Source organism: Pituophis catenifer, unplaced genomic scaffold (assembly GCF_029215685.1).
Source record: "Pituophis catenifer annectens isolate HBS135680 unplaced genomic scaffold, rPitCat1.0.hap2 SCAF_1, whole genome shotgun sequence".
In the NCBI taxonomy this organism is placed as follows: Eukaryota; Metazoa; Chordata; class Lepidosauria; order Squamata; family Colubridae; genus Pituophis; species Pituophis catenifer.
In genome coordinates, this window is record NW_027256881.1 from 45,962,317 (window position 1) to 45,978,363 (window position 16,047).

Consider the following 16,047-nt stretch of genomic DNA (forward strand, 5'->3'; position numbering starts at 1 on the left):
TGGTTGTAAGCTGGTCAGATGACAATCTGGAATTTATATGGATCAACACTATAGTAGTAGCTCTGGGTCATCTGAAGAAGTCAAAAAGGCCAGGAAACCAAGCATGACAGTGCAGCTGAAGCCCCACCTTTGTGTACATATGTGTGACATCAAATACATGCAGATATCAGGGAAGTTGACAGTGAGGAAGATCAACATAAAAGCAATTAACTTTTAAGATACTAAAATATATCATTTTAGGGCATGGTGTTTCAGAAGGAAGGAATTTCATGGGACATGAAAGCTTACTGCAGTGGCTTGCCTCTTTGTGATGCCACCAGTTAACAATCTGCAAGTAATCAGTTCTACTGTCAAACTGCTCTTCCTGTTAGGAAGTTTTTTTTTTTTTAATTGGACCATGCTTTCACTTTCAATTTGCTGAAGTTCATCTAGTCCAGCACTGCATTCAAGCAAATGTTTAGGCATACAATAACCATTTTTGGTGTTTTTTCCCCTAGTATCAGGAAATCAGAGCTGGTTGTCAGCAACAAACAGATAATTTAACACAAATTCCCTCACAAACTACGGTACATGTACCATTCTGCTATAAATCCACTGAAAGCTACTTTATTAAATTAGCAATTGTAAAATTTTAGTTTGGAAATTTTCAGAATTTTAGTGAAAATTTCATGGGTAGAGTGTGGTGTTCATGTCCTTATTTAATTACAATACAGCTAAAGGGTGCATGTATGTTTTCCCTTCTGTTTACATTAATCTCTCCAAAGGTCTGCAGCCTCCTCCTCCCCCGCTCTTCAGTTCACTCCCCAAAACAAGACACTTTGGGGGATTTGCTTCCATTGATTATTTTTTTAAAAGCTGCAAAAAAATCCTCCTCTTGCTGTGTTTGTGGAAGAGGTCTAAACGTCTTCTCAAAACATAGAATGGAAATCGGTCTAACATCTCTTGTTTCATGAACCATGAATAATTACGACAATGCTTTGTCATAAACTAATATCGATACCTCGGTTGGGGGGGGAGGGAGAAATGGGCTGGAGACAAGGAGAAAAGTAACCACTGGATCTAATAGAGTGAAGCAACATGGTATAATGGTTAAGGAGTTGGACTTGAATTGGGTGACTCCATTTCTAGTCACCCTCCTCCACAGAATCTTATTGACTTTTGGCCAGTCAGTCCCCTTCAGTTCAATCTAGGTCATAAGGGTGTTATGGTGGGGAAAGTATCTATCTATATGCTGTGAGCTCCTGAATGAAAGGCAGGATATAAACTGAATAAATAAATACTGGATTTCAAAATAATCATACCAAAGCAGACTTTTTCTGAAGTTATAAAAATTAGGACTGCATTGGCTCCGTCCAGATTCAAGAGTTCTTAGAGCTGCAATATGATTTGGGATGTGGTATTTATTTCATTATTAAGGTGTGTGTATAGGTCTGTTGACTGGATAATGAGTACATCTGTATATAATGCCTTTTTTCTTCACAAAGAATACCATTTTTAATACCCAAATGAAAACTGAAAACAATTTATTAAACTGGCCACACAACAATTTAATTAATAAAAACCTATTTGAGTAATTTCTCTACCATCAGTATAAAAAGCTCACTAAAAAAGCAATTACCACACATACACACACATTCCCTAACTCACTTTAACTGATTAAGACAGTGAGGATCTCCAACAACATGATTGTAACTCTCCACAACTGAACAAATAATTATCAGTTGAAAAGAGGCTTAGACCCATTGCAAAGGGCAATTCCTCTTTTGTTACTACCATTTATGGTATATGCCTATCAGTGTTCAGATCCGCTCACTTTTTTTTATATCAGCTAGTTTTTATTCATGAAGTAGGTAATGCGAGAATCTTCTCAACAGGATACTTATTAAGCCTATATAAGGAAGGAACTAATAATAGCAGGCAAAATTCATCCCCTTCAGATTACAGGTTGGCAGTCATGCATTGTCCTTCTATTACTGTTCTACTTTAGAATGCATTCTCTTTTTAAGGAGTAGTGCCACCTTCTCAATATGGATGTTTGTATCAAAATTGTCCAATTTTAGATGCATTGTATTTTATATTTACTTTAAATCCAGATAGTATTATTTTGAGGATGAGGGGGGAGTACTTGCTAAGTATAATATTCAAAACCATAGTGTCATAAGCAAAATCATATATAGCAGGAAGTGGCAATTGGATGATTCAAAGAGCTATTATGATTGGAATAAAAAAAATCCTTATAGATCTACTTGCTCGCTCACCAAAAAGGATTTCTCACAGGCAGTGCAGATGAAGATGGATGAATTGGGAGACCAATCAAAACTATTCTTATCTCAGGCTCCATAATGATCTTCATAAAGAAATAATTCAGATAAAATGTTCTTTAAGTAGAGCATAGCTGAAGAAAGAAGGGATGAAACTAGACTAAAGTGATTGGCTATGTTATGTAATGCAACTACACTCCAATTCATCACATGCACTGAATCTTAGTTAGATGAGCTGCTCTAGCAGAAAGCTACCGTAAGAAGCTTTTAGATAACTTCAGTCCATCCCATTCTTTTAGTGACTGACAACCCTGTATATGAAAGACATCACATGAAACAGGGGATTTTTTTTTTAAGTTCAACTAAGACTTGTTCTACATCACAAAGGCAAAATTGTAATGAGGTGAGATGAAGATGATAACTGGAACTTCAAGCAGAACCACTTTACATAACCGGTTTGCCGCATGAATTGCCTTAATCTACTGTCATATTAGTGATCTCACAGCATTTCAAAGATAGAGATTGTGCTTAAGGAAACAAAGAAGAATCAAGACTGCTGCTGTTATAGAGGAAGAAATGTGAACCCTGGGGAAAGGAAAAATTTCCAAACAAACTCTAATGCCTTTGACATAGGTCCTTGACTGATATATGAGAGCTAAAAACGGGAGTATGCTGTCCGTGGCTGTGGTTGCAGCTGCTGTGGTTGTTGAGACAGCTGCTGCCCCTGCTGCTGCTGAAGCCGAATCTGCTGGGAGTAAGGATCTTCAAGAGACTTAATCAATAGTGTGGTTTTTGGTCCTGTCTTCCATATAATGCCATTGAGATCTCGAACTGAGGACTCCACTGTGATGCTATGGGTGCCAACAACAATGAAGTTCAAGAGGAATTGTGTGCTGAAGTAATCGTTGTGAGGCTCCACCATCTGTTCCATCTCATTAGTTAGGTTGTCGATGGGTATCTGTGGAAGAAAACAAGCACCAGGCAACCAAGTGTTTAAAGAGTAGTTGAGAGTTTCATTTTACTTACAAATAGAGACTAGGTTTTCTGAAGACACTATTAACCAGAAGTGAGTTAAATAAGCAACTGGCCTGACCTAAGTCTTTCCCCATTTTAAATGGAAATTTTAAATTTGTTTTTAAATTATTGGGGTTTTAAATTTGTTCAGCCAAATTATTTAATTCGTTTTATTTTATTTTAAATTTTGTATTTATATGTTTTATTCTATGGCTGTTCACCGCCCTGAGTCCTTCGGGAGTAGGGCGGTGTATAAATTCAGTAAAAACAAAAACAAAAAACGAATACTCCCTATATTCATTTAGCATATCTAAACAAAATATATGAAGTTATTTGTCTATTTTTTTCTAAGTTACAGTATTTCAAATCGCTGAGCTATTCCTACGTCTTCTTGCCCACCCCTGGGGAATAGTCCTCTTACACTTGACTAGATTTGTTTCTTGATGTCAGACAGCTGCACATTTTTAAGCTTGTTGGAATACTAGCAACTATTATCGATTGGTGTTCCTGTCAATGGAGCAAGTGAAGACAAGGATTATCTTCCCAGGGGTGCGATGCTCATCATGGGGATATGAATTTAGCACTACGATCAGCATCTTATTCAAGCGCCTCATTTTCAAAGGAATCAGAATCGTCACAGAAGCTTGCACTCATGTTAAAAGACAAGAACATACTTGAAGTGTAAAAAATTCTTGCTGCCTAGTGGAGTGAAATTCTGTTCTAATTGTGCATGGGTTTCAGGAAGCAGAAATGTTGACAGTTCATGCTGTAGTGCTCTTTCTCTCTCTTTTTTTTTACCTTGTACTCTTGTCCAGGTTTGCTCTGCAGGGATGATGACACATTTAGACAGATGGATTGAATCTTTCGGAAAAGGCCTGGTTTGGAGCCATGCTGGACTACTCCCTCTATTTTTAATGCCAACTGCTGGTTATTTTGAACCACAATAGGCTCAGTAGGGTTACGTGGAGAGGGTGATAGGGCAAGCTGAAATAGACAATGTTTATGTTTATTAATTGATGTTTTTCAGAAGAAAAGAAAACATATAATACTACCACAAATTAATTAGAACAAGATGCAAGTAGAAGAGAAGAAAGTAAGCACATACTGCAAAAGATATTGGTCAAGAGAAGGGCATTAGGGACCCATTATATTATCAGTGCATTTACTATGTAAGTAATGCCCTATTTAAAAGAAACAGGAGATTCCAATTTGTAAAAATCTCATCTGAATTTTCATTAGATCTGCCATTACATCATTTCAGCCCTGCTTCACTTTGATGACAGCCTGCTATAAACTATAGGGAGGAAGGGTAGAAGGATGGGGGGGGGGGGGGGAGAGGAACTGGAAGTGCCAACCAGAGGTAACAGTTGAACGACTCAAGGACACAGGCATGAGAATGGAATGCAAACACCCACCAAAAGGCATCAAACTTTAGAACTGTTACCAAAAGAACTAATTTGAGCCTCATTGGACACCAACATGATGACCAGGTGGGAGGGCCTGGGAGAAGGGAAAAATATTGGCTTTATACGGGAATTCTCCAATCTGACTTGCTTTGGCTGTAACCACTTGGTATTAGTAAAAGTATACCTTTCACTACAAATGGAGTTCTTTCCTAAATGCCCTAGCTGGGACAGGTCTGACATTTAACCAGAATTTCAATAAATCTCTCCATTTCTCTGAATATTATCTCAGCCTACACGGATATGGGAAATAATGAGTCTGTAATCTAGCATGTCTGAGGAGTGCCGAGTTGGAGAGATTGCAATATTTCACATTACGGCTTCCAAAATTATATAATCTATTTCATGAATATTTTGCTGTACATCCATTTGGAAACTATTGTTTATACAGAAGTGTAGTCTAATATGAGACAGAAAAGTATCTAGAATATTCATCTTGGCTGAGATAGGGAAGAGAAGGACCCTTCTATTAAATTTAACATTCTCCCCACCCCGATTTTGCCAATTTAAAATATATTTTTGTAGAAAGTGAGAATTTTGGGAAAAGTATATAAAGCAAATAGATTCAAATAGATTCAAATTTCTGTTTCCATAAGTAAAGTATATAATTATATCTTGCCTTAATTTTTTACAGCTTTGGCCTTCTCTTTTTGCCACAAAAACAACCCTATAATATGGGTTGGACTGAGACAAGAGTGACCAGCCCAAAGTCACTCAGCTATCTTTCATACCCAAGGAACAACTAGAACTAGTCCAGCACCTTCACCATTACTCCATCTTGATTACCCCTCTCCCCTTTTTTGGGACAGAGAACATATAATCTTAAAACAGATAAGCAACACAAACTTGTCAATTTTTGTGCAGTGAGCAAAACAGAATGAAGTAAATCAATTGCCTTCTTCACACCTTTTCAAGAACTTAGCAAAGCTTTAAGACATCGGCGTTGCATGAGAATAGATTCTTTCCACAGTATTAAAAGATTAACAGAGTTGGAAGGGACCTTATAGGTCATCTAGTCCAACCCCCTGCTCAAGCAGGAGACCCTACACCATTTCTGACAAATGGCAGTCCAATCTTTTCTTGAAAGTCTCAAGTGATGAAGCTCCCACAAATTCCGAAGGCAAGCTGTTCCATTGGTTGATTGTTCTCACTGTCAGAAAGTTTCTCCTCATTTCTAGGTTGAATCTCTCCTTGGTCAATTTCCATCCGTTAGTCCTTGTCTGGCCTTCAGGTGCTTTAGAAAACAGCTTGACCCTCTCCTCTCTGTGGCAGCCCCTCAAGTATTGGAAGACGGCTATCATTTCTCCCCTGGTCCTTCTCTTCACTAGATTAGCCATGTCCAGTTCATGTAACCATTCTTCATATGTTTTAGTCTCCAGTCCCCTAATCATCCTGGTTGCTCTCCTCTGCACTTTTTCTAGAGTCTCAACATCTTTTTTATAGTGTGGTGACCAAAACTGGATGCAGTACTCTAGGTGTGGTCTTACTAGGGCTTTATACAGTGGTATTAGTACCTCACTTGATCTTGATTGTATCCCTTAAATGTTGAATCATTTAAAAGCCTAGCACTACAAAGATGGTTAACTGATGGACCTCTTATCACCTAATCTCCATCAAACAGGCCTTCGTGTGTATAAAATCTGACTTGTGCATATTTGAAACTTTAAATATTAAGTGCAGCATCATGGAATAAAGCAGGGAGGCAGCCAGATTACTGCTCATGCTTTGTATAAAAAATACCTCAAGGATCTCAACTGAAGGAAATACCTGTGCTCTTAAACATGACTCTTATAGCATTGTACACGGTTTTAAGTAAGCTTCCTCAGTTGTCAAAAGCCCTTAGGTTTTGATTCCGATAATCTTAAGTAAACACACTCCAAGCAAATCTAAAAAAACATGAACTCAACTGTTATTGACATAATCAACTGATTACCTGAAAGAGACCTCAAGATTTCCCTACTTTCTGTAAAGAGTAACTTTTGTGCTTGCAACTGTTCTCTGGAATTATTTTCTTATGAAAATTTAATTTATCAGCTAAACCTTTGAGCAAGATGCAGCAGGGTGGAAAAAGCTATCCATTTGAGGGAATCAATTTCAGGAAAATTCTGAATTTTTCAGCACGCTATACTGGATTAATTTGTTTTGCATAATCTTTTCCGCTTATGTATTGATTTATTTTAATTTTGGTTCTTTTTACGGTACTGAAATATTTATACCTAACTATCATGCTATTGCCTTTCAGGGGAAGCAACATAATGCAAACACATAAAATGAATAGGAAGTCAAAACCAATAAATAAATAAAGGGATAAAGAAAAAGAAATGAAAACATGACTAAAATACTAGCACATAAATACTATTCACTATACCTCTCTATTATATTCTATTATTGCAACCCTCATTATTTCTACCACTTAAAAAATATCGTTTCATAAATCTCATCAATTCTATCCAACTTTCTCAATCCTCCTTTTCCTCTCAAACCATACAATTTTCCTTCATGTTATGTCCTTTGTAAATTGATCTTGTTCATTTTCTCTATATAACCATACCAACTCAATTTGCTATTTTCATATTGGTCACTTGCTTTTATATTCCATTTATATTCATTCCTCAACTGTACATTCTTGACCTTATCTCTATTTTACCACATATATTTCCAAGTAACTCATTCTAGTACATTCAACCTTTTTTTATAACCTTCAAATAAATACAAGCATAAGAGAATATGTCTTTTGCCTCCCAAACTAATTGACCACCCAACCTTAACAATGAGAGGTATGCAGGAGTTTTATGCACCATCTGCTACGAGCCAGGAAGTTAGCTTAGAACCTTCTACATTTTGCCATTTACTACTGAGTTTATCTACTGCATAAATTAAAGCAGTATGTAAAATGTATTGCAAATATTCCCAAACCAAGCACTACACCGATTGTTTACACATACTTTTATGGGTATGAAAGATATTTCTTAGATCTGCTTGTAGTGAAACGTTTTGAATTCATGGGAAGTTGCTTTTTAAAACATCACTAAAACATTCCTAAAGTCTCATCCTCTGTGCACATCAATCCATATGCCAGTGACCTATTTATTGAAACTGTCGCAGAGCACAACATGAAATATTTCTTTGGGAAGGCAAATAGTCTTGCTCTTGGATCTGCTGGCTGCTCATTTTCCTTAACCATCCTAATGAGACCTGTACACTGACACATTTCTCTCTCTACATATGCAAGCATCACAAAATTTAGAAAGAGGACTGAAGTGTAGCATTTAAAGTAGATGTTAGCATTTACTTATTTACTAGTACACCTTTCATTTAGGAGAAAGATTGTCCTATTTCTCAATATAAATAACACAGAAAAGTGAAATCACACAGAGCAATACTTCATTATATAATCTTCATAAAATACAGCATGGAAAGTAAGCAGAGCATGACTTCAGGAATTCTTTCCAAACCTTTGACATGATGGCCATATGTTTGTGTTTTATGTGTGCCCTGGGAGTCAAGGACTGCATACTGCATATGCTGTGCTCTGGGTCATATGACCCAAACAGAGGAGATGCTTCTTAGAACAGAGCAGCTGCCAAGATTCCACATTGCTGGCCAACTGTTCCTTCCACAAGGATGCTCTGTAGGAATTTTTCAACATTTTTTCCTCGTAGCCCCTGGCCTAATCTGGCCCCGTTTACAGTATCAATCATTCTTTTGCCAGCTTCTCCCCCACACTCATTTGGCCCTTTTTGGTTCAATATTCGAAGAGGCATTTTGTTGACAGACAGAGTTCTAACCCCAGATACTTTCTATGCAATCTCTTGTTGGATTGGGAAAAAAATTAATACATAAATACTTCTTTTGCATGTCTACATCAAACATTTTTTGAAAGATATGCTCTCTCTGTGACAAAATTACAAAGTGACTAAGGTCTCTACCAAATGTGGAAAACAAGCTTGCATTGACATTAGATAATAATTGGAAAACATTTTTGGCTATATTGTGTCCTGTTGCTCTCCATCAATGAACGATTGCCTTTAATGTATGATCCATTTATAGAGAACATACTTGTCTAGTAGCATGATTATTTTATAAGCAGGATATATGGTTAATATACTAGAGGCATCTGACGCCATCTTATACCAAATGGATAATCAATAAAGCAACCATTAATATGAAACAGCAAAATAAAGCAGTAAAAGAGACCACAAGAATTTAAAAGAGCAACACAACTATTGGAAACTGTCAAGCTTCCAAAAGATTGTATAGCAGGCAGAAATCAAAATCATCTGAGAAATTGTGCCAGAAACTGGGTACTCAAGGGGAAGGAAGGAAGGAAGGAAGGAAGGAAGGAAGGAAGGAAGGAAGGAAGGAAGGAAGGAAGGAAGGAAGGAAGGAAATGATCCAACATCCAATATTAATTCTGTCATTCTTAATTATACAGTCACTACTATGTTCCATCATTTCTTTCTGCACATCTACTTTCTACTCTATCTCCTTCTTTCACCATAGTTTTCCTGCCATCATCAGTTTGGCATGACAAAAACCCAGAGACAGAGAAAACCAAGATAATTTTCCAGTTTGGAGGAAGCAGAAACACAACCCTACCGATGCCTTGCTTTCTTTCTGTTCGGCAGTGAGACTGATTAGCCTTCTGAAATTGTTTTCTGTTAGAAACTGTTATTCTGTGGGCTAAATTGTGAATATTATATTTTGCATAGGCTTCATTCAGTCTTTCTCTGTTGATTATTACCAGAGTTAAAAAAAAAAAAAGTAGGGCAACTCCTCTACTTAAAAAAGAACAAATCAGTGAGGTGACCTAGACCTGAGATACTCATTCAAGCTAAAGAAATCAAATTGCAAAGTGCTACATTGCTCTATTTATGTAAGATAGTTTTATCTTGTTTTATTTCCCCGTATATAGTTTTTCAAATAAAAAAAATACAATAAAATGCATTAGCACGCTAACAGAAGCAGCAAAACAAAAACATCCCCAACATCAATACATTAAAAAAACACTACTTGCTTCAAAAGACATATATTTATTTGCTAGAAAATGTCTATGTCCATTAAGCCACAAGGCAACAATGAATTGTAACTGAGGATCTTCATAAAACTGTCTCATAACACAAAACAGAACACACATCCTGATTTAATATTATTTTTTAAATCAAAACTTTATTTCAGATATGAATTCTAGTTCAAAAATTTCATTAAATGTCTAATCTAACATCTTTAGTAAATCAGAGCTTAGGCAGCAATTGGTTGTCCCCATCTCATTCCAGCCACTTCTGCCAGCCTGCTTGTCTAGGAGTTATAAATAACATTTCTTTCCCCCAAACTGCAATTATACCTAAATGCAAATATAGCTTACCTTAATGCTAGTTGATTGTAGCTTCTGAAAAAAATACCTCTGAAATGACAAGGGGACTTTCAGCAAGGCAATGACTGCACTGCATAAACAAGCGGTATGCTAGAACAAAAGAATGGCAAGTCTGATTAGAATTATTTGTTTTACAAAAGGAATATGAAATGACATGAACAAACTGAGCGTTAGTACTTCAGTTCCTGGTGCTTAGGAACCCAAGACACAACATACTATTGATCCAAAAAGCTCCAGAGATAGGAAACTGGAGATGGAAGAAATCTGGAAGAAAATTTGCAAATCCTAAGAATAACCTTGTCCCTATACTGAACTGGGCACACAAGAGAATATCTGATGTTGACAGTCAGCATCAATTTGGTGTTTATCTTGACTTATTTTAATAATCCTCCAATTAGCAAAATTATTTCCTTGCTTGGCTGGAAGATATAGGAAATGAGGTCTGAAGCATGCCAGCAAAGGCTGCACTCATGCACTCACTTTCAACAAAAGTGGCCAGCAAGATATGAACCTGAACTGAGACTAAACTTATTGGGTCAGATCAAAAATCTAACTAATCCAGTATCATGCTTGGTCAATCTGATGTCTTTAGGAAGTATGCAAACAAATATTGAGATAATTGTCATCCTTCCTGCTGTTCAGGTGTTATTGTAATTTCAGTTTTTCTTCAGAAGTCTATGCTCTTTTCCATGATCATAAAAATTCAAATCTACTTGCAGAACAGGCAAAAAAAATATCTCAAAATATATGCTGTCTTTTCCAAGGGATCAAATAAAAATGGCTTGAAGAAGATCTAAAATCTTGATTTTGTTCCAAGTACGGAAAATAGAGTAAACTCAATGCAACATTGATTGTTTGCCACTTTGTTTTTGGAACAAGTATAAATGGCACTAGTATTCATAGACAATTGAGCCAATAAAAGAAATACTAGACTGGTTAAAAGCCGTGCTGAAACCCAATCAGTATTACTGAATAAAGCAAAGATAGAACAATTATATAAGGTCTCTGACATGCTCTACAACTAAACCTTTTTACACAATGCCCATCATAGCATGAGAGCTTGAAATATACTTTAAAAATTCAAGTTCTGGAAAATGAAATAAAATTAGGCAGCAAAGAGAAGCAGTCTTTTCTATTCTACTTTTCTATTGAAGAATATTTTGATTAAATATATGTAAATACACGTAAAAGACCATATTTAGCTTTTCAGTTTGAGGATTCTGTTCTCTTATCTCAGGTCAAAAGCTGGAGAGTTTTCCATATAATGAATTATAGTACTTGCCATGTAGGATACTGGTGCATATTTTCGGTTCAGGGCTTCCACTTCTTCTAACACATGGCCAAAAACAGACATCATTCTCCTTTCATATTCACTTGCAGCATGGGCCACTCCAGCAGAGCCATATTCCTGAAAGCTGTTTAAAAAGGTAGATATTCAGGGTGTGGTTATTTTATCTTTCTTGCAGAGCACTTTGTGTACAGGCAGTCTTCAACTTACAATAGTTCATTTAGTAATTGTTCAAAGTTACAGCAGCACTGAGTGACTTATGACTATTTTTCACACTTACGACAGTTGCAGCCATCCCCATGGTTATGTTATCAAAAATAAGATGCTTGGCAACTGGCAGGTATTTATGACGGTTGCAGTGCCCCAGGATCATGTGATCACTTTTTGGAAACTTCTGACAAGCAAAGTCAATGGGGAAGTCAGATTCACTTAACAATGATCCACTTAACAATTGTGGCAAGAAGTTGTACAATGGGGCAAAATTCACTTAAGAACTGTCTTACTTAATAACAGAAATTGTAGCTCAATTGTGGTTGTAAGTTGAGGATACCTGTATTTACATATATTTGAAGCATCCTAGTTGAAAGGGTTAACAGAATAAGGAATATCAATTATATTATTTATGCAAAATTAAGCACAGAAAACACAATATACCAAGAGTAATATTCCTGGATAGTTTCTTGTATTCTCTTCAATATTTGAGCCATTATGTTGCTTAAATCTTCATAATAGTTTCCTTTTTCACAGTTAACATCTCGTTTTCCTGAACATTTAAAATTCTCCAAATCATCTGGGGTATATCTCCAAGTTCAGCCTTTTAAATAATGAATTGAATAAGTGGTGACTGCTCTCAACAAACCCAGATTTTAGGCTGAACACTAGATTCGTATGGATTGATGACGAAGTCTAACAGGACTAAATCAGTGCTGAATGCAATGTCTCAAATGTGCTCCAGAACCTTTTCTAATATTGCACAGGAAATATGCAAATACTCGCTAGCAGAAAATAATGGGAAAAGCACTTCCTGAACCAGGACATTAGAGCTGTGCTTCTCAACTCTGACAAATTCATCATATGTGAGGTTCAGTTCCCAGAATTCCCCAGTTGCTAAGGTTGAGAAACACTACACTAAACTGGAGATTGGCTGCTCTTTAGATTCAAGCTTAAAAATTGCTTGTATATGTATGAACTTTGGAAAAAAATAAGGCCCATGTCCATTCTAAAGAAACCTGTGCGGCTTTAGATCAAAGAACAGCACATCCCCAGAAGAAATATTCATGTAAGATAGTGTATTTGAGGTCCCAGATTGTAGAGGGCAATATGCTGACATTTATTAACTACTCAGAGAGTGCTGTAAAGCATTGTGGAGCGGTATATAAGTCTAAGTGCTATTGCTATTGCTATTGCTACATTGCTTTCATAAAGACTTCCAAGAAGCAGCTGTTGAGTGCCCTTTTACAGAAACTTTATATAGCTTTTATTTTATAACAGAACTGCTCAGAGGAGCCTTCTCCAACCTGCTTCTTCCAGATATGCTGGACTTTAGCTCCCATAATGTCCAGCCAACATATGGATGGAACGTGAATATTAGTGAAAAGATTAGCAAATAAAAGAAAAACAAAAGGCAATCTGAATTAGGTATACCTTGCAGATTCGGGATCTAAGATCAGAGCTTCAATTGCATGTGATATTAATAAGCAACTTTGCTGCTGCCTGAAGTAACGTTAAAGAATATTAACAAAGAAAAGTTGTAACATACATTTTATATTATGTTACAGATAAAAGGATTTGAATAATGATGGGAAACTGGCATTTGTTACACATGCAAGACATAGCCTATAGCAGTGATGGCTAACCTTTTTGCTGTCGCGTGCCAAAAGCGGGGGGAGCACGGGGTCATGTGCGTGCATGCCCACACCCATAATTTTTTTTTTTTTTTTTTGCTTTAATTTATATGCCGCCCTTCTCCGGAGACTCAGGGTGGCTTACAATGCGTTAAGCAATAGCCTTCATACTTTTGTATATTTATACAAAGTCAGCTTATTGCCCCCACAATCTGGGTCCTCATTTCACCTACCTTTGAAAGGATGGAAGGCTGAGTCAACCTTGAGCCTGGTGAGATTTGAACTTGCAGTAATTGCAAGCAGCAGATGTTAATAACAGTGCTTTAGTCCACTGTACTACAGGCTCGTACTAATTCAATGCCCCCCGTGCATGTGCACATGACACCCCCGTGGTCCCCCTGCTTTTGGCATGTGATGGCAAAAAGGTTACCGGTGGGCCCAGTAGGCTGGTTCTTCGCCCTCCCCAAGCTCCAGAGGCTTTCTAGGAACCTGGGGAGGGCGAAAACAGCCTTCCCCACCCCCATGGAGGCCCTCTGGAGGCCGGAAATGGCTTGTTTCCCAACGTCCGGTGGGCTCGGAAGGCCCGAAAATCAGCTGGCCGGTGCGCACATGCGCGCTGGATCTGAGCTAGGGCAACGCTCGTGTGCCCACAGATATGATTCTGTGTTCCACCTGTGGCATGCATGCCATAGGTTCGCCATCACGGTCCTATAGCATTGAAAAGTCAGTCTATTTATTTGAATGAGACACAAGTATTCTTATAACCTGAGGACATTTTTCTCTTGTAACAGTGCAACAAAACCTCAGAAGAAGTTGGCAGTTGGTGATACAAGACATAAAAGGCCTGAATGAACAGTTCATAGGATATGGCTAGCAGCCCAGGGCAGACATATGTGCAAGCAAGAGAGATCTATGCACAGTTGGAAGTTCATTTGTAGCAGCAGTTCCCATTGCCAAAAGAATAAATGAAGCAAATAAGAGTCTTAAATAACAAAGTGGAAGAAATGGGGAGAGTCCTGCTTTCCCAAAGCAAAATTAAACATATAATACTGCCTTTTTTAAAAAATTAATTTTACAGTATTTCCCATTGGATTTACAGAAAGCATATTTTGCATATACAAAATTGCCTTCTCAATTATTTGCATATATAGCTAGAGGATAAAGAAACAAATCTCAGAACTAGAAAAGAAATACCCGGGGCTTGTAATGTAGGGTAGAGACAAAATGAAAAAACAAAACAAAAACACCTTCAGAATAGTTCCACTTCAGACATTACAATGGAACATTCTGAGTCTTCCATATTTTGACTGAATCATATTTAAAACGATATTAAGTATCCTTGCATAAGGTACAATGGGGAGCTCCCTCATGCTCTCTTACTTTTTGGCCCTGGGCTACAACAGTACTGGTAGCTATGCTATGTTGTCTATCAACTTATGTGCAGAAAAAACTACCTAGAAGGTGACTTTCTAAAATAACTTCAACATTTCGAAAAATATCCAGTCAAACAATGACAACTTTTTCCGATTCTAATACAATTAAGCCAAGAAATGAAGCAAGCAACAATAATGGATTCACTTTAACACAACTGCAATTTTCTGGTAACCTGTGCACCACAACACAGCAACAGCAGCTCTGTTAATGGGCAATCCCAAGGCCCAATTTTTCACTTGGTAACTCATCAGCAAAGCCCCCAACATACAAAGGAAGAAAGCAGGGTGGTTTTTCTATTTGGCAATTGGAAGAAACCATATGTACACAGTTTGATGTACATGTACAAAATACATTTTTTTGCATTCAGCAACTTATCTCAAAAAGAAAGCATGATTCACGCAGCATGATTCACATAGAAGATATAGCAAAAGCAGCGTGGCATTACTATCTGTAAACTATTAACTTTCTAATATCAGTAATGGAATTTGTGTCTCAAGTTTTAATGGCTTTTGTACTCTCCAACCTTTGGAGAAATGAGAACAACAATATGGAACGGAATGTCTTGTTTTGCTCCCAGCTCAGAACACAGCTCTGAAATACAAACTATTTTGTCCCAAAGGTGCTTTTTTCAAGAGGCAACTGGACTATTTGGTTTTTCTTTGAAGACGTTTCAGGAGATCTGAAGAAGCTTCTTGGATGAGAAGCGAAATGTCTTCAAAGAAAAACCAGAAAGTCCAGTTGCCTCTTGAAAAAAGCACCTTTGGGACAACCATGATTTGGATGACTGAGAATCTCCATAGATACAGAGTATTTTGTTCTTGGGAAAAGAAGACACTTGATTTCACAATCCTACTTGTGATAATCAAATACAATCACTAATAATAAGAAAATATGGGGACAAGAAGAAACTGGAATAATATAAAGGGAAAAGGGGGAAATTGTGAATATTAAAAGATCATCATGAAATAGCTGTTAAGAGAATATATATATATATATATATATATATATATATATATATATATATGTTGTATATCTTGTAATGTCATTTTATGTTATAATAATAATAAAAAATAAAAAATTTAAATAAAAAAATATGGGATGGGCTATATCAAATGGGACAGAGCTTAAATTTTAAATTAAATTAAATGGCATACTTTCAATGATGAATTCTGGCAGGCCAACCGTAATTATGATCTGTTTTTAACTTTAAAAATGAACTCGCATGTGCAAACTGTTAAGTATCTAAGAATTGCCTGCACAAATTTATTTCTACCTATGCTCCCATAATAGATTCAATGGAGCCTCTTTGGGGGAAAAACATCCAAACTCTGGTTGTTTAAGCAGCAAGATAATTACATTCAAACAAGAA

General features: G+C 36.9%; 1 protein-coding gene across 2 annotated transcripts in view; it reads right to left on the reverse strand.

Annotated features, from left to right (window-relative positions):
• Positions 1-1,539: 1,539 nt before the first annotated feature.
• The window catches only part of INTS7 (integrator complex subunit 7), a 49,265-nt gene continuing 34,757 nt past the window's right edge, over positions 1,540-16,047 (reverse strand). For both annotated transcript variants that reach the window (XM_070948736.1, XM_070948745.1), the window contains 5 exons: positions 13,045-13,113; positions 11,395-11,527; positions 10,104-10,202; positions 4,074-4,259; positions 1,540-3,219 (listed from right to left, as the gene is read on the reverse strand). In XM_070948736.1, the coding sequence (XP_070804837.1) occupies positions 2,917-3,219; positions 4,074-4,259; positions 10,104-10,202; positions 11,395-11,527; positions 13,045-13,113 (790 nt within the window). In that variant the 3' untranslated portion in view covers positions 1,540-2,916. The remainder of the gene's footprint in view (positions 3,220-4,073; positions 4,260-10,103; positions 10,203-11,394; positions 11,528-13,044; positions 13,114-16,047) is intronic.